We start from the raw sequence: 16,184 nt of genomic DNA on the forward strand, positions 1-16,184 counted from the left end.
CCCCCCACTCCCACCCCCCAACTAAAGACGCTGTGAAACATTCAAACCATAAAAACATAAAAGCGTAAAAAACATCAAATAACATAAAAAGGAAAACAATGTGAAAACACAAAAAACATAAAAAAAAAAAAAAATAAAGAACAAACTTCTAGTCATAAAAACATAAAAAACAAACAAACATGAAAAGCAAACAACATCAAAACATTAAAAAACAAACCATAAAAAAACTTAAAACAAAACAAAACAAAAAAAACCCTGAAAAACATAAAAACATGAGAAACAAAAACATAATTATCAAACATTGACCTTTTCCTTTGCTGCTAAAGTTTATTCTCACTGCAGTTCCAGTACCCCAACTCAATACCAACACACTGAGTACAAAATCACAACAAAAAGACAAAAACAAATCAATTCCAGCGTCCGCCTTGTTTTTTCTCCTTTCTGCAAATGTTTGATTACAAAAATATTCTTTTGAAAACATGGAAATTCATAAAAGAGAAGATTATAAAAAACATGGCAATGATTTGGCAAAACACAAATTCAGTGTTGGACTTTTCACGAGTGCCACTCTTTTATATGTCACACACAGTGTGTGTGTGTGTGTGTGTGTGTGTGTGTGTGTGCGTGCGTGTGTGTGAGTGGGTGTGCGTGTGTGTGTGTGTGTGTGTGCTGACATCAGTTTGTCCAGACGGGTGACACGGGTCCAAAGGTGGGGGAGGGAGGGGTGTGAGAGAGAGAGGGGGGTGAGGGGGGTGTGGGGGGGTGCAGTGCGGGTGGTGACGAGGAGGCAGCGGCGGCGCGTGAGGCCGGGGGCGGAGCCTACACGTACCACTCCTTCTTGGAGATGACGGAGCCGTCGGTCTGTGAGATCATGTCGTCGCTGACTTCCTGTCGGGGGTCGTACTGGAAGACCAGAGTCCGCTGGTCGTAGTCTCCGCCCTCGTCCACCGTGAAGTAGGGCCTCTTCAGCTCCTCCCCCTCGCCCTCGTCGCCCGCCGTTTGCGAGGGCTTCTTGTCGTCCTCGTCCTCCTCGTCCTCGGTGTAGTGCATGCCGCCAGGGGGCGGGGCCTTGCCGTTGCCTAGCACCTGCATCTTGGTGCTGTAGTCGCCCTTGAAGGTGCGCTGGCGGCGCCGCACCAACACCCACAGCGCCATGGCGGCCACGCCTAACAGGGCCACGCCCCCCACCGCCACCCCGATGGCCACATTCGTGTAGTCCTGCTTCTGCGCCGCGTCGTCGCCCCCCACCACCACCACGATGTCCTGCTCACCGTCACCCCCTGCAGGTTTGCTAGGGAACTCTGGGTGGGAAAAGACAGACGGAGGGGGCGTGTCAGTGCTCAGGTGAGGTTGTGCAGGAAGGAAGGAAGGAAGGAAGGAAGGAAGGAAGCAGGCCCCGCCCACAACACATGCACAAAGAGGCAGGACTCATGCACGAGCACAGAGAAGTTGTCAAAAGACCAAAAAGGTGAGCATCAAACTTCCTTCCCGGGTTCTTTTGAGCAAACACAAAACTGCTGACATCAAAGCACGCCAAAATTAGGACACCACACTTCCTGTCCCACCCTTAACTTGCCACACACACTTCCTGTTGGTGTCCCAACACTTTTGCACGTGACAATCAATACTACATCAGTTGCAGTATCAATAATCAATATGTCATCAGTTGGAGTATCAATAATCAATATGTCATCAGTTGCAGTATCAATAATCAATATGTCATCAGTTGCAGTATCAATAATCAATATGTCATCTGCTGGAGTATCAATAATCAATATGTCATCAGTTGCAGTATCAATAATCAATATGTCATCAGTTGCAGCATCAATAATCAATATTTCATCAGTTGCAGTATCAATAATCCATATGTCATCAGCTGGAGTATCAATAATAAATATGTCATCAGTTGCAGTATCAATAATTACTATTTAATCAGTTGCAGTATCAATAAGCAATATTTCATCAGCTTCAGTATCAATAATCAATATGTCATCAGTTGCATCATCAATAATCAATATGCCATCAGTTGCAGTATCAATAATCAAAGTCATCAGTTTCAGTATCAATAATCAATATTTCATCAGTTTCAGTATCAATAATCAATATGTCATCAGTTGAATCATCAATAATCAATATGCCATCAGTTGCAGTATCAATAATCAATATGTCATCAGTTGAATCATCAATTATCAACATGCCATCGGTTGTAGTATCAATAATCAAAGTCATCAGTTTCAGTATCAATAATCAATATTTCATCAGTTTCAGTATCAATAATCAATATGCCATCAGTTGCAGTATCAATAATCAAAGTAATCAGTTGCAGTATCAATAATCAATATGTCATCAGTTGAATCATCAATTATCAACATGCCATCGGTTGCAGTATCAATAATCAAAGTCATCAGTTTCAGTATCAATAATCAATATTTCATCAGTTTCAGTATCAATAATCAATATGCCATCAGTTGCAGCATCAATAATCAAAGTAATCAGTTGCAGTATCAATAATCAATATGCCATCAGTTGCAGTATCAATAATCAAAGTAATCAGTTGCAGTATCAATAATCAATATTTCGTCAGTTGCAGTATCAATAATCAAAGTCATCAGTTGCAGTATCAATAATCAATATGTCATCAGTTGCAGTATCAATAATCCATATGTCATCAGCTGGAGTATCAATAATCAATATGTCATCAGTTGCAGCATCAATAATCAATATTTCATCAGTTGCAGTATCAATAATCCATATGTCATCAGCTGGAGTATCAATAATAAATATGTCGTCAGTTGCAGTATCAATAATCACTATTTCATCAGTTGCAGTATCAATAATCGATATTTCATCAGTTGCATCATCAATAATCAATATGCCATCAGTTGCAGTATCAATAATCAAAGTGATCAGTTTCAGTATCAATAATCAAAATTTCATCAGTTTCAGTATCAATAATCAATATGTTATCAGTTGAATCATCAATTATCAACATGCCATCGGTTGCAGTATCAATAATCAAAGTCATCAATTTCAGTATCAATAATCAATATTTCATCAGTTTCAGTATCAATATGTAATCAGTTGAATCATTAATAATCAATATGCCATCAGTTGCAGTATCAATAATCAAAGTCATCAGTTGCAGTATCAATAATCAATATGCCATCAGTTGCAGTATCAATAATCAATATTTCGTCAGTTGCAGTATCAATAATCAAAGTCATCAGTTGCAGTATCAATAATCAATATGTCATCAGTTGCAGTATCAATAATCAATATGTCATCAGTTGCAGTATCAATAATCAATTATTTATCTGTTGCAGTATCAATGATCAATTATTCATCAGTTGCAGTATCAATAATCAATTATTCATCTGTTGCAGTATCAATAATCAATTATTCATCAGTTGCAGTATCAATAATCAATTATTCATCAGTTGCAGTATCAACAGTCAATATTTCATCAGTTGCAGTATCAATAATCAATTATTCATCAGTTGCAGTATCAATAATCAATTATTCATCAGTTGCAGTATCAACAATCAATATTTCATAAATTTCAGTATCAATAATCAATATGTCATCAGTTGCAGTATCAATAATCAATATTTGATCAGCACGCTAGATGCTAGCTAGCCATCAGCACGCTAGCTGCTTGTGCAGCAAATGATCAATATCAGCGTGCAGTTGTCACCTCATTACATTTTCAAATGTTACTATTCAAATATTTGTACCCCAGTAACACAAATACTCATATTTCCAAATACTCATGAATATTAAGTACTTGACAAATACTCGTATGAAGTACTTGACAAATACTCATCAATATTAAGTACTTGACAAATACTCATCAATATTAAGTACTTGACAAATACTCATCAATATTAAGTACTTGACAAATACTCGTATGAAGTACTTGACAAGTACTCATGAATATAAAGTACTTGACAAATACTCATGAATATGAAGTACTTGACAAAAGCTTACGATGCAAACAGTGCTAACAGCTAACAAAGATGCTACAAAGAAAGTTTATGTCGACATCAGTATTAGTAAACACCATTGGTATTAGTAAACACCATCAGTATTAGTAAACACCATCAGTATTAGTAAACACCATCAGTATTAGTAAACACCATCGGTATTAGTAAACACCATCAGTATTAGTAAACACCATCGGTATTAGTAAACACCATCAGTATTAGTAAACACCATCAGTATTAGTAAACACCATCAGTATTAGTAAACACCATCGGTATTAGTAAACACCATCAGTATTAGTAAACACCATCGGTATTAGTAAACACCATCGGTATTAGTAAACACCATCGGTATTAGTAAACACCATCAGTATTAGTAAACACCATCAGTATTAGTAAACACCATCGGTATTAGTAAACACCATCAGTATTAGTAAACACCATCGGTATTAGTAAACACCATCGGTATTAGTAAACACCATCGGTATTAGTAAACAGCATCAGTATTAGTAAACACCATTGGTATTAATAAACACAATCTATTAGAAAACACCATCAGTATTAGTAAACACCACCGATATTAGTAAACACCATCGGTATTAGTAAACACCATCAGTATTAGTAAACACCATCGATATTAGTAAACACCATCGGTATTAGTAAACACCATCGGTATTAGTAAACACCATCGGTATTAGTAAACACCATCAGTATTAGTAAACACCATCAGTATTAGTAAACACCATCAGTATTAGTAAACACCATCAGTATTAGTAAACACCATCGGTATTAGTAAACACCATCGGTATTAGTAAACACCATCGGTATTAGTAAACACCATCAGTATTAGTAAACACCATCGGTATTAGTAAACACCATCGGTATTAGTAAACACCATCAGTATTAGTAAACACCATCGGTATTAGTAAACACCATCGGTATTAGTAAACACCATCGGTATTAGTAAACACCATCGGTATTAGTAAACACCATCGGTATTAGTAAACACCATCGGTATTAGTAAACACCATCGGTATTAGTAAACACCATCGGTATTAGTAAACACCATCAGTATTAGTAAACACCATCAGTATTAGTAAACACCATCAGTATTAGTAAACACCATCAGTATTAGTAAACACCATCGGTATTAGTAAACACCATCGGTATTAGTAAACACCATCAGTATTAGTAAACACCATCGGTATTAGTAAACACCATCGGTATTAGTAAACACCATCGGTATTAGTAAACACCATCGGTATTAGTAAACACCATCAGTATTAGTAAACACCATCGGTATTAGTAAACACCATCAGTATTAGTAAACACCATCAGTATTAGTAAACACCATCGGTATTAGTAAACACCATCAGTATTAGTAAACACCATCAGTATTAGTAAACACCATCAGTATTAGTAAACACCATCGGTATTAGTAAACACCATCGGTATTAGTAAACACCATCAGTATTAGTAAACACCATCAGTATTAGTAAACACCATCAGTATTAGTAAACACCATCAGTATTAGTAAACACCATCAGTATTAGTAAACACCATCAGTATTAGTAAACACCATCAGTATTAGTAAACACCATCAGTATTAGTAAACACCATCAGTATTAGTAAACACCATCAGTATTAGTAAACACCATCAGTATTAGTAAACAACATCAGTATTAGTAAACACCATCGATATTAGTAAACACCATCGGTATTAGTAAACACCATCAGTATTAGTAAACACCATCAGTATTAGTAAACACCATCAGTATTAGTAAACACCATCGGTATTAGTAAACACCATCGGTATTAGTAAACACCATCAGTATTAGTAAACACCATCAGTATTAGTAAACACCATCAGTATTAGTAAACACCATCAGTATTAGTAAACACCATCAGTATTAGTAAACACCATCAGTATTAGTAAACACCATCAGTATTAGTAAACACCATCAGTATTAGTAAACACCATCAGTATTAGTAAACACCATCAGTATTAGTAAACACCATCAGTATTAGTAAACAACATCAGTATTAGTAAACACCATCGATATTAGTAAACACCATCGGTATTAGTAAACACCATCGGTATTAGTAAACACCATCGGTATTAGTAAACACCATCAGTATTAATAAACAAAAACTTATTATGTATATTTTTGTCATGAAAAGATGTAAAAAGTGAAGTGAATAATATTTATAAAACTATTATAGTAATACAAGTATTGATTATATTCATAAAAGTAATACAAGTATTGATTACATTTATAAAAGAAATAAAAGTATGGATTATTCTTATAAAAGTAATACAATAATTGAATTATATTTACAAAAGTATTGATTACATTTAAAAAGTAATACAATTATGGAATAATATTCACAAAAGTAATACAGGTATTAACTGATATTTTAATAGTAAATGTAATACAAGTTTTGAATGATATTAATACAAGTAATGAACATATTAAATTATATTTATTAATGTACTAAACTATTTCATTATATTTATAAGATATACAATTATTGAATGATAATTATATAAGTGATACATTTATTGAATAGTATTTATAAAACAGTAAAAGTATGTGATGTCATTGATGACATGTTAAGGAGGTGATGTCATTGAGGAGGTGTTAAGGAGGTGATGTCATTGATGACATGTTAAGGAGGTGATGTCATTGATGACATGTTAAGGAGGCGATGTCATTGATGACATGTTAAGGAGGTGATGTCATTGAGGAGGTGTTAAGGAGGTGATGTCATTGATGACATGTTAAGGAGGTGATGTCATTGAGGAGGTGTTAAGGAGGTGATGTCATTGATGACATGTTAAGGAGGTGATGTCATTGATGACATGTTAAGGAGGTGATGTCATTGAGGAGGTGTTAAGGAGGTGATGTCATTGATGACATGTTAAGGAGGTGATGTCATTGAGGAGGTGTTAAGGAGGCGATGTCATTGAGGAGGTGTTAAGGAGGTGATGTCATTGAGGAGGTGTTAAGGAGGTGATGTCATTGATGACATGTTAAGGAGGTGATGTCATTGAGGAGGTGTTAAGGAGGCGATGTCATTGAGGAGGTGTTAAGGAGGTGATGTCATTGATGACATGTTAAGGAGGTGATGTCATTGATGACATGTTAAGGAGGCGATGTCATTGATGACATGTTAAGGAGGTGATGTCATTGAGGAGGTGTTAAGGAGGTGATGTCATTGATGACATGTTAAGGAGGTGATGTCATTGAGGAGGTGTTAAGGAGGTGATGTCATTGATGACATGTTAAGGAGGCGATGTCATTGATGACGTGTTAAGGAGGTGATGTCATTGAGGAGGTGTTAAGGAGGTGATGTCATTGAGGAGGTGTTAAGGAGGTGATGTCATTGAGGAGGTGTTAAGGAGGTGATGTCATTGAGGAGGTGTTAAGGAGGTGATGTCATTGAGGAGGTGTTAAGGAGGTGATGTCATTGATGAGGTGTTAAGGAGGTGATGTCATTGATAAAGTGTTAAGGAGGTGATGTCATTGATGAGGTGTTAAGGAGGTGATGTCATTGATGACGTGTTAAGGAGGTGATGTCATTGATGACGTGTTAAGGAGGTGATGTCATTGATGAGGTGTTAAGGAGGTGATGTCATTGATGAGGTGTTAAGGAGGTGATGTCATTGATAAAGTGTTAAGGAGGTGATGTCATTGATGAGGTGTTAAGGAGTTGATGTCATTGATGAGGTGTTGAGGAGGTGATGTCATTGATGACGTGTTAAGGAGGTGATGTCATTGAGGAGGTGTTGAGGAGGTGATGTCATTGAGGAGGTGTTAAGGAGGTGATGTCATTGAGGAGGTGTTAAGGAGGTGATGTCATTGAGGAGGTGTTAAGGAGGTGATGTCATTGAGGAGGTGATGTCATTGAGGAGGTGATGTCATTGAGGAGGTGTTGAGGAGGTGATGTCATTGAGGAGGTGTTGAGGAGGTGATGTCATTGAGGAGGTGTTAAGGAGGTGATGTCATTGAGGAGGTGATGTCATTGAGGAGGTGATGTCATTGAGGAGGTGTTAAGGAGGTGATGTCATTGAGGAGGTGATGTCATTGAGGAGGTGATGTCATTGAGGAGGTGTTGAGGAGGTGATGTCATTGAGGAGGTGTTGAGGAGGTGATGTCATTGAGGAGGTGTTAAGGAGGTGATGTCATTGAGGAGGTGATGTCATTGAGGAGGTGTTAAGGAGGTGATGTCATTGAGGAGGTGTTAAGGAGGTGATGTCATTGAGGAGGTGATGTCATTGAGGAGGTGATGTCATTGAGGAGGTGTTGAGGAGGTGATGTCATTGAGGAGGTGTTGAGGAGGTGATGTCATTGAGGAGGTGTTAAGGAGGTGATGTCATTGAGGAGGTGATGTCATTGAGGAGGTGATGTCATTGAGGAGGTGTTGAGGAGGTGATGTCATTGAGGAGGTGATGTCATTGAGGAGGATGTGAGCAGAAGAAAGGTGAGCAGCTCAGGAAGAGGATGAGAGTTTATCAGGAGGAGCTGCAAGTGCAGTCTTGGTGTCAAGGCGGCGTCGTGTCAGAACACTTGGTGTCAAGGCGGCGTCGTGTCAGAACACTTGGTGTCAAGGCGGCGTCGTGTCAGAACACTTGGTGTCAAGGCGGCGTCGTGTCAGAACACTTGGTGTCAAGGCGGCGTCGTGTCAGAACACTTGGTGTCAAGGCGGCGTCGTGTCAGAACACTTGGTGTCAAGGCGGCGTCGTGTCAGAACACTTGGTGTCAAGGCGGCGTCGTGTCAGAACACTTGGTGTCAAGGCGGCGTCGTGTCAGAACACTTGGTGTCAAGGCGGCGTCGTGTCAGAACACTTGGTGTCAAGGCGGCGTCGTGTCAGAACACTTGGTGTCAAGGCGGCGTCGTGTCAGAACACTTGGTGTCAAGGCGGCGTCGTGTCAGAACACTTGGTGTCAAGGCGGCGTCGTGTCAGAACACTTGGTGTCAAGGCGGCGTCGTGTCAGAACACTTGGTGTCAAGGCGGCGTCGTGTCAGAACACTTGGTGTCAAGGCGGCGTCGTGTCAGAACACTTGGTGTCAAGGCGGCGTCGTGTCAGAACACTTGGTGTCAAGGCGGCGTCGTGTCAGAACACTTGGTGTCAAGGCGGCGTCGTGTCAGAACACGTCCGCTCAGTGCCTCACATTCTGGTCCCACGCACACACCAGGCTGACGTGTGGACACAAGACTGGGGTGCGACTCAAATGAAAGAGCGACTAGACGAGTGGAAAACAAAGAGATGATGAAGACTATTATTAACGTTAATAGATAGATGATCACGACTATTATTAACATTATTAGATAGATAATCATGACTATTATTAACGTTAATAGATAGATGATGATGACTATTATTAACATTAATAGATAGATGATGATGACTATTATTAACGTTAATAGATAGATGATGATGACTATTATTAAAATTAATAGATAGATGATCACGACTATTATTAACGTTATTAGATAGATAATCATGACTATTATTAATGTTAATAGATAGATGATGATGACTATTATTAACGTTAATAGATAGATGATGATGACTATTATTAAAATTAATAGATAGATGATCACGACTATTATTAACATTATTAGATAGATAATCATGACTATTATTAATGTTAATAGATAGATGATCACGACTATTATTAACGTTAATATATAGATGATGATGACTACTATTAACGTTAATAGATGGATGATGATGACTATTATTAACATTAATAGATAGATGATGATGACTATTATTAACCTTAATAGATAGATGATGATGACTACTATTAACATTAATATATAGATGATGATGACTATTATTAACATTAATAGATAGATGATGATGACTATTATTAACATTAATAGATAGATGATGATGACTATTATTAACATTAATAGATAGATGATGATGACTATTATTAACATTAATAGATAGATGATGATGACTATTATTAACATTAATAGATAGATGATGATGACTATGATGTACTACCATGTACACATTACCATGTACACACTACCATGTACTACCATGTACACACTACCATGTACACACTACCATGTACTACCATGTACACACTACAATGTACACAGTACCATGTACACACTACCATGTACTACCATGTACACACTACCATGTACACAATACCATGTCCTACCATGTACACACGACCATGTACACACTATAATGTACTACCATGTACACACTACCATGTACTACCATGTACACACTACCATGTCCTACCATGTACACACGACCATGTACACACGACCATGTACTACCATGTACACACGACTATGTACTACCATGTACACAGTACCATGTACTACCATGTACACACTACCATGTACTACCATGTACACACGACCATGTACTACCATGTACACACGACCATGTCCTACCATGTACACACGACCATGTACTACCATGTACACAGTACCATGTACACACTACCATGTCCTACCATGTACACACGACCATGTACTACCATGTACACACGACCATGTACTACCATGTACACAGTACCATGTACACACTACCATGTCCTACCATGTACACACGACCATGTACTACCATGTACACACGACCATGTACTACCATGTACACAGTACCATGTACACACTACCATGTACTACCATGTACACACTACCATGTACTACCATGTACACACGACCATGTACTACCATGTACACAGTACCATGTACACACTACAATGTACTACCATGTACACAGTACCATGTACACACTACCATGTACTACCATGTACACACTACCATGTACACACGACCATGTACTACCATGTACACACGACCATGTCCTACCATGTACACACGACCATGTACTACCATGTACACAGTACCATGTACACACTACCATGTCCTACCATGTACACACGACCATGTACTACCATGTACACACGACCATGTACTACCATGTACACAGTACCATGTACACACTACCATGTCCTACCATGTACACACGACCATGTACTACCATGTACACACGACCATGTACTACCATGTACACAGTACCATGTACACACTACCATGTACTACCATGTACACACTACCATGTACTACCATGTACACACGACCATGTACTACCATGTACACAGTACCATGTACACACTACAATGTACTACCATGTACACAGTACCATGTACACACTACCATGTACTACCATGTACACACTACCATGTACTACCATGTACACACGACCATGTACTACCATGTACACAGTACCATGTACACACTACCATGTACTACCATGCTACTTAGTACTTGCTATTTCCATCTTAGTAGATCAGACCCAAAGCGTCCACAAGCTTGGATTGTAAGTGTGGAAGTCACATAGGATTTGTTATGATTTGTTATATGATAAATGATAAATGGGTTGTACTTGTATAGCGCTTTTCTACCTTCAAGGTACTCAAAGCGCTTTGACACTACTTCCACATTTACCCATTCACACACACATTCACACACTGATGGAGGGAGCTGCCATGCAAGGCGCCAACCAGCACCCATCAGGAGCAAGGGTGAAGTGTCTTGCTCAGGACACAACGGACGTGACGAGGTTGGTACTAGGTGGGATTTGAACCAGTGACCCTCGGGTTGCGCACGGCCACTGCGCCACGCCGTCCCTATATGTGATGTTATTGTCTCTTATAAAAAGTTATGAGTATAGGATGTTTAATATTAATGATAAAAATAGAACAAAACTACAAAAAATGTCAATACGAACTACTTATATTTAGAACATATGTAAAACATTTTTTGCATTCCACAAATATTTAAATGAATCATCAACAATTATGCAGATGATATATGTCATATTGGCCACGCCCACAGAAACCCTGATAACAATAATCATAACAATAATCACAACAAAAATCATAATAATAATCTTAACAATAATCATAATAATAATAATACCAATAATAATCATAATAATAATAACAACATTAATCATAATAATAATAATCATAATAATAATCACAAATATAATCATAATACTAATCATAACAATAATTATCATAATAATAATAACAATAATAATAGTAATAATGATCATATTAATAATCACAAGAATCATCATAATAATAATAATAATAATCATAAATATAATCATCATAATAATAATCATAACAATACATGTGTCATAAAAACATCATCAGGTGTCATTTGTCAATACAATAAGTCCAATACTTTTGCAACATCTAAACTCTTGAAAAACTTTTTTATCAATCCTGCTATTCTTTAGTTGGAGACAATCAACTTATTGTTCCAGACTGTATAAATATTATCCATTGGAGACAATCAACTTATTGTTCCAGACTGTATAAATATTATCCATTGGAGACAATCAACTTATTGTTCCAGACTGTATAAATATTATCCATTGGAGACAATCAACTTATTGTTCCAACTGTATAAATATTATCCATTGGAGACAATCAACTTATTGTTCCAACTGTATAAATATTATCCATTGGAGACAATCAACTTATTGTTCCAGACTGTATAAATATTATCCATTGGAGACAATCAACTTATTGTTCCAGACTGTATAAATATTATCCATTGGAGACAATCAACTTATTGTTCCAACTGTATAAATATTATCCATTGGAGACAATCAACTTATTGTTCCAGACTGTATAAATATTATCCATTGGAGACAATCAACTTATTGTTCCAACTGTATAAATATTATCCATTGGAGACAATCAACTTATTGTTCCAGACTGTATAAATATTATCCATTGGAGACAATCAACTTATTGTTCCAACTGTATAAATATTATCCATTGGAGACAATCAACTTATTGTTCCAACTGTATAAATATTATCCATTGGAGACAATCAACTTATTGTTCCAACTGTATAAATATTATCCATTGGAGACAATCAACTTATTGTTCCAGACTGTATAAATATTATCCATTGGAGACAATCAACTTATTGTTCCAGACTGTATAAATATTATCCATTGGAGACAATCAACTTATTGTTCCAGACTGTATAAATATTATCCATTGGAGACAATCAACTTATTGTTCCAGACTGTATAAATATTATCCATTGGAGACAATTAACTTATTGTTCCAGACTGTATAAATATTATCCATTGGGGACAATCAACTTATTGTTCCAACTGTATAAATATTATCCATTGGAGACAATCAACTTATTGTTCCAGACTGTATAAATATTATCCATTGGAGACAATCAACTTATTGTTCCAGACTGTATAAATATTATCCATTGGAGACAATCAACTTATTGTTCCAGACTGTATAAATATTATCCATTGGGGACAATCAACTTATTGTTCCAGACTGTATAAATATTATCCATTGGAGACAATCAACTTATTGTTCCAACTGTATAAATATTATCCATTGGAGACAATCAACTTATTGTTCCAACTGTATAAATATTATCCATTGGAGACAATCAACTTATTGTTCCAGACTGTATAAATATTATCCATTGGAGACAATCAACTTATTGTTCCAGACTGTATAAATATTATCCATTGGAGACAATCAACTTATTGTTCCAGACTGTATAAATATTATCCATTGGAGACAATCAACTTATTGTTCCAGACTGTATAAATATTATCCATTGGAGACAATCAACTTATTGTTCCAGACTGTATAAATATTATCCATTGGAGACAATCAACTTATTGTTCCAGACTGTATAAATATTATCCATTGGAGACAATCAACTTATTGTTCCAGACTGTATAAATATTATCCATTGGAGACAATCAACTTATTGTTCCAGACTGTATAAATATTATCCATTGGAGACAATCAACTTATTGTTCCAGACTGTATAAATATTATCCATTGGAGACAATCAACTTATTGTTCCAGACTGTATAAATATTATCCATTGGAGACAATCAACTTATTGTTCCAGACTGTATAAATATTATCCATTGGAGACAATCAACTTATTGTTCCAGACTGTATAAATATTATCCATTGGAGACAATCAACTTATTGTTCCAACTGTATAAATATTATCCATTGGAGACAATCAACTTATTGTTCCAACTGTATAAATATTATCCATTGGAGACAATCAACTTATTGTTCCAGACTGTATAAATATTATCCATTGGAGACAATCAACTTATTGTTCCAGACTGTATAAATATTATCCATTGGAGACAATCAACTTATTGTTCCAACTGTATAAATATTATCCATTGGAGACAATCAACTTATTGTTCCAGACTGTATAAATATTATCCATTGGAGACAATCAACTTATTGTTCCAACTGTATAAATATTATCCATTGGAGACAATCAACTTATTGTTCCAGACTGTATAAATATTATCCATTGGAGACAATCAACTTATTGTTCCAACTGTATAAATATTATCCATTGGAGACAATCAACTTATTGTTCCAGACTGTATAAATATTATCCATTGGAGACAATCAACTTATTGTTCCAGACTGTATAAATATTATCCATTGGAGACAATCAACTTATTGTTCCAGACTGTATAAATATTATCCATTGGAGACAATCAACTTATTGTTCCAGACTGTATAAATATTATCCATTGGAGACAATTAACTTATTGTTCCAGACTGTATAAATATTATCCATTGGGGACAATCAACTTATTGTTCCAACTGTATAAATATTATCCATTGGAGACAATCAACTTATTGTTCCAGACTGTATAAATATTATCCATTGGAGACAATCAACTTATTGTTCCAGACTGTATAAATATTATCCATTGGAGACAATCAACTTATTGTTCCAGACTGTATAAATATTATCCATTGGGGACAATCAACTTATTGTTCCAGACTGTATAAATATTATCCATTGGAGACAATCAACTTATTGTTCCAACTGTATAAATATTATCCATTGGAGACAATCAACTTATTGTTCCAGACTGTATAAATATTATCCATTGGAGACAATCAACTTATTGTTCCAGACTGTATAAATATTATCCATTGGAGACAATCAACTTATTGTTCCAGACTGTATAAATATTATCCATTGGAGACAATCAACTTATTGTTCCAGACTGTATAAATATTATCCATTGGAGACAATCAACTTATTGTTCCAGACTGTATAAATATTATCCATTGGAGACAATCAACTTATTGTTCCAGACTGTATAAATATTATCCATTGGAGACAATCAACTTATTGTTCCAGACTGTATAAATATTATCCATTGGAGACAATCAACTTATTGTTCCAGACTGTATAAATATTATCCATTGGAGACAATCAACTTATTGTTCCAGACTGTATAAATATTATCCATTGGAGACAATCAACTTATTGTTCCAGACTGTATAAATATTATCCATTGGAGACAATCAACTTATTGTTCCAGACTGTATAAATATTATCCATTGGAGACAATCAACTTATTGTTCCAACTGTATAAATATTATCCATTGGAGACAATCAACTTATTGTTCCAGACTGTATAAATATTATCCATTGGAGACAATCAACTTATTGTTCCAGACTGTATAAATATTATCCATTGGAGACAATCAACTTATTGTTCCAACTGTATAAATATTATCCATTGGAGACAATCAACTTATTGTTCCAACTGTATAAATATTATCCATTGGAGACAATCAACTTATTGTTCCAGACTGTATAAATATTATCCATTGGAGACAATCAACTTATTGTTCCAGACTGTATAAATATTATCCATTGGAGACAATCAACTTATTGTTCCAACTGTATAAATATTATCCATTGGAGACAATCAACTTATTGTTCCAGACTGTATAAATATTATCCATTGGAGACAATCAACTTATTGTTCCAGACTGTATAAATATTATCCATTGGAGACAATCAACTTATTGTTCCAGACTGTATAAATATTATCCATTGGAGACAATCAACTTATTGTTCCAACTGTATAAATATTATCCATTGGAGACAATCAACTTATTGTTCCAGACTGTATAAATATTATCCATTGGGGACAATCAACTTATTGTTCCAGACTGTATAAATATTATCCATTGGAGACAATCAACTTATTGTTCCAACTGTATCAATATTATCCATTGGAGACAATCAACTTATTGTTCCAGACTGTATAAATATTATCCATTGGAGACAATCAACTTATTGTT

At 36.0% G+C, this 16,184-nt stretch overlaps 1 protein-coding gene across 1 annotated transcript in view; it reads right to left on the minus strand.

Annotated features, from left to right (window-relative positions):
• Nucleotides 1-344: 344 nt before the first annotated feature.
• Nucleotides 345-16,184, minus strand: part of LOC133537479 (nectin-1-like) — a 120,669-nt gene continuing 104,829 nt past the window's right edge. The window contains exon 6 of the mRNA XM_061878530.1: nt 345-1,301. Within this exon, the coding sequence (XP_061734514.1) occupies nt 820-1,301 (482 nt within the window). The 3' untranslated portion in view covers nt 345-819. The remainder of the gene's footprint in view (nt 1,302-16,184) is intronic.

Source organism: Nerophis ophidion, linkage group LG18 (assembly GCF_033978795.1).
Source record: "Nerophis ophidion isolate RoL-2023_Sa linkage group LG18, RoL_Noph_v1.0, whole genome shotgun sequence".
In the NCBI taxonomy this organism is placed as follows: Eukaryota; Metazoa; Chordata; class Actinopteri; order Syngnathiformes; family Syngnathidae; genus Nerophis; species Nerophis ophidion.